The sequence below is a fragment of the Aythya marila genome (genome assembly GCF_965140915.1).
Source record: "Aythya marila genome assembly, chromosome: 19".
Lineage (NCBI taxonomy): Eukaryota > Metazoa > Chordata > Aves > Anseriformes > Anatidae > Aythya > Aythya marila.
This window is the reverse complement of record NC_139060.1, coordinates 8964448-8977017: the sequence shown is the minus strand read 5'-3', so window position 1 is coordinate 8977017 and position 12570 is coordinate 8964448. Positions and strand designations below refer to the sequence as shown.

General features: G+C 44.5%; 2 protein-coding genes across 8 annotated transcripts in view; both read right to left on the bottom strand.

Moving 5' to 3' along the window:
- Positions 1-139: 139 nt before the first annotated feature.
- On the bottom strand, positions 140-10366 carry INPP5E (inositol polyphosphate-5-phosphatase E). Its single transcript, XM_082775290.1, has 11 exons — positions 10324-10366; positions 8560-9629; positions 6884-7007; positions 6083-6180; positions 5316-5440; positions 5041-5160; positions 4535-4642; positions 3744-3905; positions 3057-3172; positions 2707-2843; positions 140-1581 (listed from the first exon to the last, which is right to left on the bottom strand). The coding sequence occupies exons 2-11, from the start codon at positions 9414-9416 to the stop codon at positions 1449-1451; spliced, it is 1980 nt and encodes a 659-aa protein (XP_082631416.1). The 5' UTR covers positions 9417-9629; positions 10324-10366; the 3' UTR covers positions 140-1448.
- A 387-nt stretch (positions 10367-10753) lies between these two features.
- The window catches only part of SEC16A (SEC16 homolog A, endoplasmic reticulum export factor), a 28899-nt gene continuing 27082 nt past the window's right edge, over positions 10754-12570 (bottom strand). For all 7 annotated transcript variants that reach the window (XM_082775782.1, XM_082775785.1, XM_082775783.1 and 4 more), the window contains one exon: positions 10754-12400. In XM_082775782.1, coding sequence (XP_082631908.1) covers positions 12332-12400 — 69 coding nt within the window. In that variant the 3' untranslated portion in view covers positions 10754-12331. The remainder of the gene's footprint in view (positions 12401-12570) is intronic.

Genomic DNA, 12570 nt, shown 5'->3' with positions numbered 1-12570 from the left:
AGTTCTGAAATTCATCAGTAAAGGGTGAGGTTTCTTGAACTGGCAGATAAAATGCCCCCTGTTGGTACTTGGGTTGAGCAAAACCAACCCCTCTTCCAGCCGAAGGAAAATGCCCCAAGGTCCCCCAAAGCGTTAGCATGCATCACAGTCACAATGCCCTGCAATAAGACCTGGCTCTCATTGAAGGTACCATAGTAATTTATTTATATTCCTTTAAAAAAGAAAGGAAATCCAAATCTCTGATGGCTACAGACAAGTCAGTGCCATAAATGTTTGTACCGCAGAACAGAAGCTCTGTCTTGGACAGGTTGCATAGTTAGCAGCACTTCCTCCCAATTGTTTGCATGGTGTTATGTACCGAGGTGATTATGATCCAGCCAATCTGTACCTATAAAGACTTTAAGAATTAGCTGTACTTACGTTTTACCAGTGCCACACTGGTCCATGGGGTATCTTTAGCCTTAAGACAACACTACTTGGAAAAGAGCAAGTTATTCACAGTTCACTGAATGGGGAAAAATAAAGGAAATGTAACTCATCAGAGGTAACAAATTGCACTGATTTCACTTGCTGCAGTTTCTCTGCATCCATCCTTGGTACTCAGTTAACATCTCGAACCATTTTGGTGGAGCATTACGCAGTAGCTGTATTTAAACCTTTGTTTTCACCTCAAGCATCCTGCTGCTGAAGGCAGGTAGTGTTTTATCACCCCTGTGGAGGGGAAACTATTTAAAGACGGGATTGCCTCAAGCAATCTCAACAGCCAAAGATAGGGTGTAAGAGATTGATATTTACCCTCCCTCCCCAACAGAAGGCCTATGGAATAATTATTAAAAAAGGCAAATGTTTACACACCTTGAATGTACAGTGGTACATTCACACAGATCTTGCTGTAGAGGACCAAAAAGCCCTGCACAGGAGCACTGTCCTGACACAAACTGCCCAAGTCCCCTGACTGGTCCCTGTTAAGCATTTGACAGAATACTGCACATTTGACTACGGATAAGGAAAAAAAAAAGAACAACCCCACAACCTGTGTAGGCTTACCAGATCAAATCAAACAGACAAAACAAAACGCATTTCTGCGGGTTTTTCTTAGGTCCCCTGCCCCCAGTCATGCCAATTCCAAGAGCTGTACATCCTGCGCGGAGTTACCTTAGAACCAAGAGACTGCATCTGGTTGCTTCCAAAGACAGTACAGTTAAAAATAAATCAGTTGCATCTGTTGGAATGGATGTCCTAAATAACTGGCTCCATTTTCTTCAGCAAAAGCACTTGAGCTATATGGATTAGCTCATGCAAATGAATCCAGGATGAGGTTTAAGACTTTCTCCACAAGCCACAGCAACTGCCAGAGGTGCTTAGGCAGACAATTCCCTGCAGATTTTGCCATGGCCTGAAATCTTCTTTCCGGGTACCTCTAACACAAGCGTTGCAGAGTTTTCAGCTCAGGAAATGCTACATATGCTGCTGGATTTTTGGTCCTTTTGCACTCGTCGATTCTGAAGGTCCCTTGTAATCCGCCTCTTTATTCCGATTAAGTAGAGTTCTCTGTCAAACTGCCCTGCAGCAAGTGGAATACTACAGTATTCCAGAACATAAACACGAACAATTAGAAAAGGCACGAATACATCCCTGTTTGCCCAACATTGCTCAACTAATTCATACAACGAAGTTCAGATTTTTTTTTTTTTATTATTATTATTATTTTATTTTTACTTTTTTGAGGTATTCAGATATTCAGATATTGCTGCTGTGGGAGAAAATAAATGAAACACAGTTCTTCACTATAAATTTAATTGAAGAACATATTGGTCATAGAAGGCAAATGTACTTTCAACTTAAGCATGAAAATGCCTGCATTCATAAGAGATATAGATAGAGGGCATTGTTCATGTCTCTAAAACAAAAACAATACTTGGTCAAAAGCTAAACTAGCTTATTGTAAACCTGGTGCCCTCACTAGTATGGTTCCTGCACAACAACAGCTCTGTTCTGCACAGGCCAGAAGGAAATCCAAGCAGCTCACCCTCTGCAATACTTCTATTTAACAGATATTTCATATCCGTAAACAAACAAAAAATCCAATTCTAATTACACTGCTGATCAAGTGCTCTGAGAAGCCATGATTTTCTAGATACTTGGCTTTTGAAATTCTTGAGCGTGCTACTCACAAAAAAGTGGCAAACTAAATTTCAGTGACTTCACTAAATTTTCTAAGTTCTACTAGCACAGCAGCCAACAGTGGAACATGAATTAAAACGGAGGATCTCAAAATTCTCCACTGGCACATAGCTAGGTTGAAATGGAACTACCACTGGGGAGTGCAAACAGCACTGACCCCAAAAAGGGAAAGAGGAATAGAAGAGGAGAGTTATCCGTGCTCATAGGAAAAGCAGAGAGCTGCATCTCAGATAAAACGCAGAGTCACAGTCAATTGCAGTAGATTCCAATTATCTCCCTCAGGAGAATTAAGGGACCTGGCAGCAAGGATTTCTGATGTCAGGGCAAGGCTTAAGCACTGCTCTGAGCACTGACACTGTGTTGGGTAAAAAACCCAAACATGCTACAGGGAGCTGCAGGGGATTAACTCTATTTCAGGAATAACCCCGAGTCCCTGAAAGTCCCTGAGGGGACAAACTCTGAAAAGCAGCATGTCCTCATCACTGCAGTCACGTGCAAAGAACAACATAAGCAGGTACTTACTTGTCTCTGCCAGGCCTCACTTTCACACGGAACAACGCAAACACAGGCCGATGGTCCGAAGTTTTGATCACAGGACACGATGAGTACTTGACAGCATGGATGTCATCTCTATACCGACTGCGGAACACTACTCGATCCTGGGGGACAGAAAAGAGAGAGGAAAATTGATGGTAACTCCCTTTGCACATCTGTGCTGAAGAGAAGCACTGGTTCAAAAATGCCAGCATGGCCGCATGTCCTGCAGACCAACTGCTGCAGGGAGCATATCCAAGGCAGCTTTTTACTGCATGTGAGAATCCCCTCTGGAGGCAGGTAAGAGCCTGAGCAGCCCCTCCCAAATCATCTCTTACTGTGTAGGAAGGAGTCCGTTGTTTGGAGGTGGTGTCATAGCTGTCTTTTCCTATGTCAAACTTGTAGGAAGGACGGAAACGAATGTCAGCCTCTTGGAATCCTTTGAAAATAGATCCTGTAGGGGAAGGGGAGAACAGCATGAACAACAAAACTCCTTCCTACAACCTGGCGCACTTTCTGCACTTCTTTGACACTGTTGAACTAATGCTGGCTGGCAACTGCAGGCATGTACATTCGTGACTATAGAAACCTGGGCCTGGGCTCTGGAAAGGTAGGAGGTTCCAAGTTCTTACACAGTGAGAATGAAGAGCTAGTCTGTTGCTATTTAAACAAACAACACTTGGTGCATGCACTTCCCCTTCCCCTGAAAGCTCCCAATGCTTTGCGTATGCTGCCTTTTCAAATCTAAACGCCCTAGGTGCTGTGAGAGAATGATGTCCAGCTTACAAGGGCATCAGGATGAAACAAAGCAATAAATAGCCCGGGAGATTACACAAGGTATACAGCAAAATGCAGAATTCCCTTTAATAGACTGCCACTGGATTCAACAGCATTTGAGTTCTCTTTTTAGAGATCTTAACAAAAAGCAATGAAGGTCTTTAGGAAATAGGAACCTGGCTGTAATTATTTCTGTGTGTAGGAATCTTTGTTCCTGGAGACTGGGGAGAAAAACAGTTGTTGCTCACCTCTACTCATTTCACTGGTAAGCTGGTCATATGCCAGGAGTTTGGACACGCCTGTTTCTGGGTTCTGGTTCAAGATGGAATCCACAGTTTCACGATCCTTATTGAGTCGGAAATTGAAGTCACCAAACCAGAACACTTCATCAAACCGAGTTGTAACATCACCTGCAAGTTCAAAGCAGAAGCGTCAGTATAAAGGTGAACACTCTGAAAAGTTCCAAAACCAGAAAAAAATCTCCCCCAAAATCCCTGAATCTCACTTTGAGTTTTTAAGGAAATTAGGGTAGCTGATATAGCTACATGCTCATTGAAATTAAACTCTCTTAATTTTTTAGAAATGGGAACTGTATAATGCATAGTTAACCAAGTACTGCTGGTATGTTCAAGGAACAGACACAAATTATTTCTTTTTTATTAACAAAAGATAAAATACTTGAGCATTTTTCTGCCTGCAACCATCGAAAACACTAGAAAAGTGAAACATAAATTTATCAAGACAACAGCAATATTATGTTACTGCTTTTCTGAGAAAAAATATATCGCATTAGAATGCCTTTTGAATGTTCTCCTCCCCTCCAACTTCTTCTTTCAAATATCCCAAAAGATTATGCTCCAGCTCAAATAAAAAAATAATCATGTGAACAAACACCATCTTCACACAAAAAGATGTGGTCTTTTGTTTTATCTACTGCCTTAAATAAGCAGTCCCATTCTCTCTTCCTTCGTGCACTGTCTTTCACTCTACAACAACTCTGTTCATTTAGGCTCATACAGAAGAATGTTTTCACACTTACTAGAGCTGGATCGATACGGATTTGTGTCTGGAACATTCTTGGGAAGTGTAAGTGCTTGAATGGTTTTATTGTAGTCCAGCTTCCTCTCATTCACCTTACTGTCTCCAGCTGAAAAACCAAAAGCCCACTACTGGCAACGATGCATCGTTTTCATTTAATTACCATATCTGATTACAACAGCAGCAGCTTTCAATGGAGATCAGACATGTTCCACACGTAAAAATGGAACACTGGCCCAGGGAGCACACAGATTTAAAAAATAACAGAAAGTGTGGAAAAAGGAATACAAATTAACAGAATTCATTTTTGTTTTTCTAAATAGTTCCTTTTCAAGTTTGCTGCCAAAAAATCCCCCATCCCTTACTGTTTTCAGCTCAGCAGCCCCAAGCTTTAACTTCATCTGTCTGGTTCCTGTATCCCCCTGCAGCTTTTTTTTTTACTTTTGTATATCAACCCCCTTCCCACCCTCAGTCAGAACACTTCTACCAAGCCTGTAAGCATCTCACATGTGAAGTGGGAGGTAATAAAGAGAAAGGAGGTCCCAAAAAACGTGAAGCAGATTCCCAGAGCTCCCTTGGTTTTGATCTGAGATACGATTCGAGTTGTCACCGTGGCATATTCCACTTCTGGAAGGAGAAAGAGAAGCTGCCGTTAGAGAGAAGCCTCCAAAGACAGTGAGCAGGAAAGTCAGGAGGGGGACAGCCCTGGAGAAAAGGCCAAGACACCTGATGGCAGCAGTCCTTTCACCTCCCTATTCTCCAGCTCACACTGGACCACACACCTGAGCAGAACCAGATCAGGTCCCTTCGAATGAAGACCGACATGTAGAGCACTCCGTGCGCAGCAGAGTAGAGCATGACATAGTGGGGGCCCAGTGTCTCTTGCAGGCGGATCTCCCACTCTCTTCTGCAGGAAAGAACAACAGCTGGATCACAAGGACAGCACGAGAGACAATAACCAGGAAAGAAAATCAGCATTTTGACAACAATGTAATCCCTCTCACGAAGAAAGGCAAGCAAGCATAAGCAAAACCTCCCCTGCCAAAGCAATGCTGCTGGTCAGCCTGATTTGTAACCACGTTTGCCATGTGGCAGGGTCTGCGTGTTAGTGAATTGGCGCTTCCAAATCTGAGGAAAAGCAAGTCCCACTGGAAAGATCCTAAAAAAGCAGGGTCTGACACGAGGCTTCAACCTGCTTTTGTAGGGCTTGTCAATCTCAGACGGTCTAGAAAATTTGGAGCAACGTACTAGTAATTAGCACAAGGTTGCTAACACTTAAAGTCAGCCAGTGAGCTGGGTTACAGCTGGCTCAGAAGCCCACTGAACAGGAGTTTTTCTATTTGCTGCCCTGGAAACAGGGCCAAGTTCTATATTTACAGATTTTGTGCCATTTTCCTCTAAACCCCATTTTCCCTGGTACTCATGTAACAAAGTTCACAGATTAAATGGGTGGTTTATGGAGAATATGATTGAGATATTTCCAGAACCATTCAAAACAAAGTTACTAGCTAACAGAAAAAGGGATGGTTCATTACATTGTTTTTGCTACCTGTCTGGACAGCCTTCCTGAACTCCGATGACATACATGTCCTGGGCATAGTCAGGATCTGTTGGTAACAAGAAGTCATCCAGATTCACTGGAAGTTCCTGTTATTAAAAAAAATAATAATAAAAAGCAAAGATTTACTACAAAAGTAGAAGGAAAGCCCAGGCAAAGCTATAGATTCCACAGTATAAGCAAACAACTTGGGCTTCAAAAATGGATTAAGTGCTAATACGGAGAATATTCCTTCCCAGAGGAAGACTTCAGCTGCTGCCAGTCCAGCAGTAACCAACACTCCACAGTTCAGCCATGTGGTCTGATACTGTGACATCTTTTATTTCCTGTAATGCGTTGTTTTTTTTTTTACCAAGTTCATGGGCTGTTTACTGAACACCACAAGTGGTTGCTTGTGCTCTTCCAAGCACAGCATCTCAATCAACGGGTTGAATCAATCCTGAGTTCCTGTGCTACGTAAAGATGTAAGCAGGAGGCCACGCTCTTTTTCAGAGATGTTCTCTTTGTAAGTACTAAATAATCAGCCATTTTCACACGACCCTAATTTCAACAGAGCATAACAGAGCTGCCACAAAATGCCAGAGGAGCACTAAGAAGCTCGCTGTTTTCATACCCAATATCTGAGGAACCCTATTCCAATGACTCACCAAGGTGAACATGAGAGGGTAAAGACACGGAACTCTGGTTGATTAGGAACGCAATCATGAAAAAAGTATCATACCAGTCCTTGTAATAAATATGGGGTAACTCTACCACTGCCAGAAGAACTCTAGAGGACTGATGTACACATACCTTCTGACCTTGCATGTTCCAGGTAGCCACAAAAATTCCAATATTCCGATCAGGGAAATATCTGCTAAGCTCTTCTGCTCCCAGTAAGGCACCGTTTGCCAGAAGGCTGCCTTCCAAATAGCTTCTGCAAACAGAAGACCCATTAAAAAGCATCTCAGAAAATGGTGTGACAGTTGAAATAATGATTTGTAACGCTTGAATCTCAAGTATATACATTTAGCTCAAGAAAACAGAGTTTAGTCTTTATATACTGTTCTGTTTGCTTAAAGTTCATTAGAACACTTGCAGATTTCAGAAACTCATAGTTTAGTGTAATTGACTTTGCAGGGAAATGCAAGACAGCCCGAGCCCTGGTTATTCCCTTGGCATGGTGTAAGACCAAAAGCAGATGCAACACGCCTCCAGGTTACCAGTGCAGAGGGCACTTCAGCCACGTGCCAAGCCTTACGCTCTGCTCACACCTCAGTACTCATCAACCAGAGACAACCCTTGCAGGGAGCTCGTGGATCATGCACAAGAGAGCAAAATTGTCATAAGCCAGCCAGGACACAAGCACAATGGCAAGAGTGATGCTGCATGGGTTTTGTGATCAAAGACTTATCCTTCCCAAGCCTTCAACCCCCTTCATACCTATTGCAGACACACAGTGAGGTGACTGGTTTGATATTGAAGTACCTCAAAGCAGCCCAGTTTAAATAAACTGAAACCAGTGCCCCCATTCCCAATGTTCTGGCACCAAGTTGCTCCTAATCAAGGATTCAAACTCACATTCTTCTTTCAATTCATCTTGTTAAATTATGTGATTTATTGAGTCCGAGGTCATGTTCCACACAGACAGCCCTGCCCCACGCTGCCTGCCTCTCCAGACACCACGCTGTTCACAAAAGCAAGGGGTATTGGCAAAAGGAGAGCAGGTTAAATAAGTATTTTTAATCTTCCTTAAGCTCCACGAGTAACGATGACAGCATGGTGTTAGGCAATGCTGCACAACCCACTGGCCTGCACAGCTCCTCACCTGATGCCGACAGCTTTTCAGAAGGAAGTGCAAGAAAACCCCGGACAAACACGTAACAATCTGAGTGGAATCACATTTTTCCTCAAGAAATTCGTGGAAAACCTGGGGCAGAGGAGCTCCTGCGGTTTACAGCAGATAATTTATTCTTGCCAGAAGCCAAATCCCAAGACCTGCAGAGGACGGTCACCTTACAGGATGGTGGCAGGCATGTGTGGGCAACTACCACTGATAGTTTCAAACTAAAATATTTGTGTGGGGGGACTTTTTTCCTGCCTAAATTAAAATATAATCCATTTTCAGTTCAAACCCAAGCTATATTTTGTAAATTACAACATATATATATATATTCTGAAGTGTTGGCGTGCACAGCTACTGTTCCCTACCTTTCAAAACAGCTTAAATCCTACAAGGAAGTTGACAGCAAATCTTACTTTCGCTTAAAAAAAACAATACACAGCCCCAAGGAGAGAATATACAGTATCTGAACTAATCTTTTCATCTTCAAACTGTTGCCACTCGCCAAAGCAAGTTAATGAACCCAGAACTCCTGTGATTTACCCATCAGTCCGACGTTCCCTGCCCCTGAGCAGCAGGATTCTGCGCAGCAGCTGGCACCTACCCACAACCAGCAAGCTTTGCCACGAGAAGCTGGGCGACGTACCTGCTCCGGACATCCTTGGAACGAATGGGGGTGAGCAGGCTGAACGTGGATTTCATGGAGTCTGTGGAGCAATTATCGTAGACCATCCCATTGCCGTGTAGCCTGGTATCGCTCAAGCTGCTGCTCACCCTCCCAAACTTGTGCTGAGAATAATGGCGATAATCCATAAAATCTGAGTCAATCCTATTAGCTGTCCTCAGCGTGTGAGAGGCCACGTTGAGCTCTATGGGTGGCAGAGGTCGAGCCGGCATTATTTGGGACAGCCGGGGTTTGCTGCCTGCAAACGCTTTCCCGCGCAGAAGCCCACCAAAGGCACTGGAGATCTCGGAGGCTCGTTTCCCCAGGTCCGAAGTGCTTCCTCTGCTTTTCCCCATGGGACTGGCTTCTGAGGCATCTGGTGAACTGTGCAAGGAATTCGGCTCGCAACACTGACTGCAGGGGGTTGCTCTGCCCCTGACGGGAGGGCTGAGGGACGCTTCCTGCAGAGAACCGTTTGAGGAGCTCGTCTCGTTGGGATCTGTCAGACTTTCCTGACTAGTTCTAAACCTCCTCCACCTCCTCCAGTTTTTCTCATCCAGAGACGCCGCACGCTCCAGTCGGGGTTTCCTAGGAGGCCTTGGGGTGACTGATTTAATTTTCATATTAGCTTTGAGTTCATCCGGTAGAAGCTTTATGGTTTCATTTAAAGAGGTGTCTACACATCGAGGATCTTCAAAGGTAAGCACGCCATTGCCACTGGCCTCCTTCTTTGCCGCTTTGCCAGCTTTTTTAGCCTGCAGGTCCTGTACTGCTCCACCTCCGGTGCTCTGAGTAACACATGCCCCTGAGTGCTGGGAAAATCCATTTAGAGCACTCATTCTCCTCCTGCGTGCCAGCTACGGATGCTGCTCCATAGGTAAGGTTCCTCACAGCATGCCTCCCTTTCCCTTGCTTAATCTGTAGGTTCACAGCGCTTTACCTGAGCCAGGAAGGCATGGGGTTTGAAGACAGTTCGGTCTTTAGCTGAGAACGAAGGGAAGGCTTACATGCAGGCAGATGCATCGTCTGCAAAATGTCAAGAGGCGGAATACCTGAATTTTTCCGAGAGAAACAGGTAAGAATACAGATTTACTGAGCTGCAAACAGCGGTCCGTAATCATGAACCAAGCTCCCGCCAGGACTCCATTCTAGAACGTTTCAATCCTTGTGACAACCTTGTTAGGAAACCAATGGTATTTTCGTTTCTACACGAGCAGAACAATGAACTAACTTCCCAGGTGACGCAGGCATCACAGCTACAAACACATTCCTTTAAGAAGAGGCTGTGTAAAGCGTTAGCGTGAAAGCAACTTAGAAATTCCCTTAAAGCCTGGGGTTGCTGTTTTTACGCTCAGGACAGCCCCGCTGTGCAGTGAGTCAGGGCGCAAGCAGCCTCCAGGCTGCCCCCAGCCAGGAAATTTCCAGCCTCCACCTCAGCCTCCCACAGCACAGGGACACCGCTGCCACCTCCCCCGATTTCACCCCAACCCCTGCTGTTAACACCCTGAAGCTACCTCCCTGGCAGCTCGAGGGCTGCACCAGCAGGGTGCAAGGCAGGCAGACTCCTCGGCGTTATACCCCCGAGCATCGCACCTGAGGAGCCCCACAACCCACCCACCCCAAGCCGCGACCCCTCTGAAGCGCCCAGCGCGGTTCTCTTATATCACGTCAGGCTCCCAGCTCCTTGAAAGGACCTCGGGGGGGGCTCTGCTGGCTCCTCTCCGCTGCCCCGGCACCCGAGCTCACCGCTGAGGGGTCCCCACCGCCGCCGCCAACGCCTCACGGTGCCGGCCGCCCCCCGCCTGCCGCCGGCCCGGGCCCCGCCAGCTCCGCCCCGGCTGCTCCAGGCCCGGCCGCAGCAACCGCGGCTCCGTCAGCGCCCCCTGGAGGCCGGAGGAGCGCCCCGCCAGGGCCCGGCCCTGAGGCAAAAAGCGGCCCCGGGGGCTCGCTAACTTCAAGACCAAGCCTTTTTCGCTTAAAAATTAAAAATTAAAAGCTCCTCTTAGCCTACTTCTTCGGTTTGTAACATTTCAACGTTTATAAAGCGCAAACTGCTTCCCGTGCGGTCTCCACACCTCGCTTTAAGCAGGGCTTTTAGCCCTTTCCGCGCACTCAGGAGACACGCGGAGCTTCCCTCGACTTGCCCCAGCAATAAACCACAAGAAGTAGTAAAATGTGAAAGTGCTCCAGAGCGCAAAATATTTTATTTAAGAATTTACAGTGTCAAATCTTACACTTAGGAAAGACAGCCGCTCCCAGCTCAGAGGAAGCCTTCTTGAATTAAAGATGTTTGGCAGTCTCTACTGAAAGGAGAAAATAATCAGCGGCCTGGCTGAACTAGAGGAAGCCAAGTGTCTGACTAGGTTTCAGTCACAGAAGAGGAACCCCACGCTGCTGCTCACCGTGCCTGGAATTGAGTAGGGACCACTACGCCAAGGTTTCCGATTCCCCCAAACAGCATTATGCTTCAGCTACACACAACCCCTTTTAGAATAAAACGTAAGGCTATCAAGATCTCAGGAAGGTGACATTATTCAGGAGAAGAAAAACTATCAGGGACCAACACCAGCAATTTCACATTCACGTTATTTCTACTCATGAGCAGAAATTCAAGTAAAATCAAATAGTGTGGTGGCAAATTCTAAATAAAATATGGCCTAACAATTTAATAAATATTTAAAGTTTATTTCCCTCTTTGCAGATGATTCAGATTCTTCAGTCAATATGAACATTGCATATCATGGTTTTCAAGATTTCCTATATTAATCCTATAGATTTCAACGTCCATCGGTAGAGGTCTAATCCATCTACATTTAGTACGTTTGAAATTCAGCTGTTAGCTATTTAAGACCTTGGTTATTTTAGTAATGGAAATTCAAGAACAGTATTATGCTGATTCTGGCACTCGAGAGGAAAAGACAACTTTCAAGCTGTTACCACCTTAATTACACAGTGCCAGCAGTTTGAGAGAAAGCAAGTAACCGTATTGCACTTAAAAGAACACTCACTCATCAAATAGTACAGCATCGGCTATTATACAGAGAGCTTCTTTCAGACTATACAATTTGCTTTACAAGTAGTCTAAACCACAAACTACATACATACTAGATAAGATCCAAATCAAATTAGTATTAGATTACAGTCACAGTTTTCATTCAATATGGGTCAATTTATTTGGATGAGCTGTGGCCCCCTCCCCCCTTCAAAAAACAAACTAGCACGAGGCATTTCCCAGATGAACATCTTGAATTTCATACATTGACAAACCAAGTCCTGTTTTATAAGCATTACAATTGCGCATGGTCCTCTTAAGGCCACAGAGTGTTATGTTACAATGTGGACATGTTTTTCCCCCACAATGGGACGGGAGCATCCTTCAGAAATTAAGGAATCCCTGAAACTATGCCTTAAAGTCACACTAGTAGGTTTAAAATTATTTTAAGGAATAAATTGCCTATGCAATTTATGAATAATTTTTGTAACAGACAGCAACTATTTCCTCCCTTGTGTCTATTCTTTATCACAGCAAAGCTATTTCTAGCCAGTTCTTTAAAAGGAAAAGTTACATATATTTCATGTTTGGTAATGATTTATGTAGATGAAGTGCAAGTAGGGAGACCCATGAAAAAAATCACCCATCATTAAATTACTGTCCTGTCAACTGCAGCTAGTTCTGATACCATGTGCCATCAGATTGAATAGTTCTTCATATATTCAGAACACGAATGAGAATTCCAAGCAGAGCCACTGTATTCTACTTCAGCGTTGGATACTTCCTCTGTCCTATTCTTCCTGGCCTTGAACTTCCAGTGACTGCAGGAGACTGAAAAAGAGTAACAGGAATAAACAAAAAAACGTTCTGTAGAAGTGCCATCCTGGAGACAAAATACAAGAAGTTGTCAGTAAAGTCTTGATCCCAACGTTGTTAGCTTAAAGGAGTTAGATTGGTCCACGTGCATGTTTAACACTCTGCATGCGATAGTCTGGATTAAA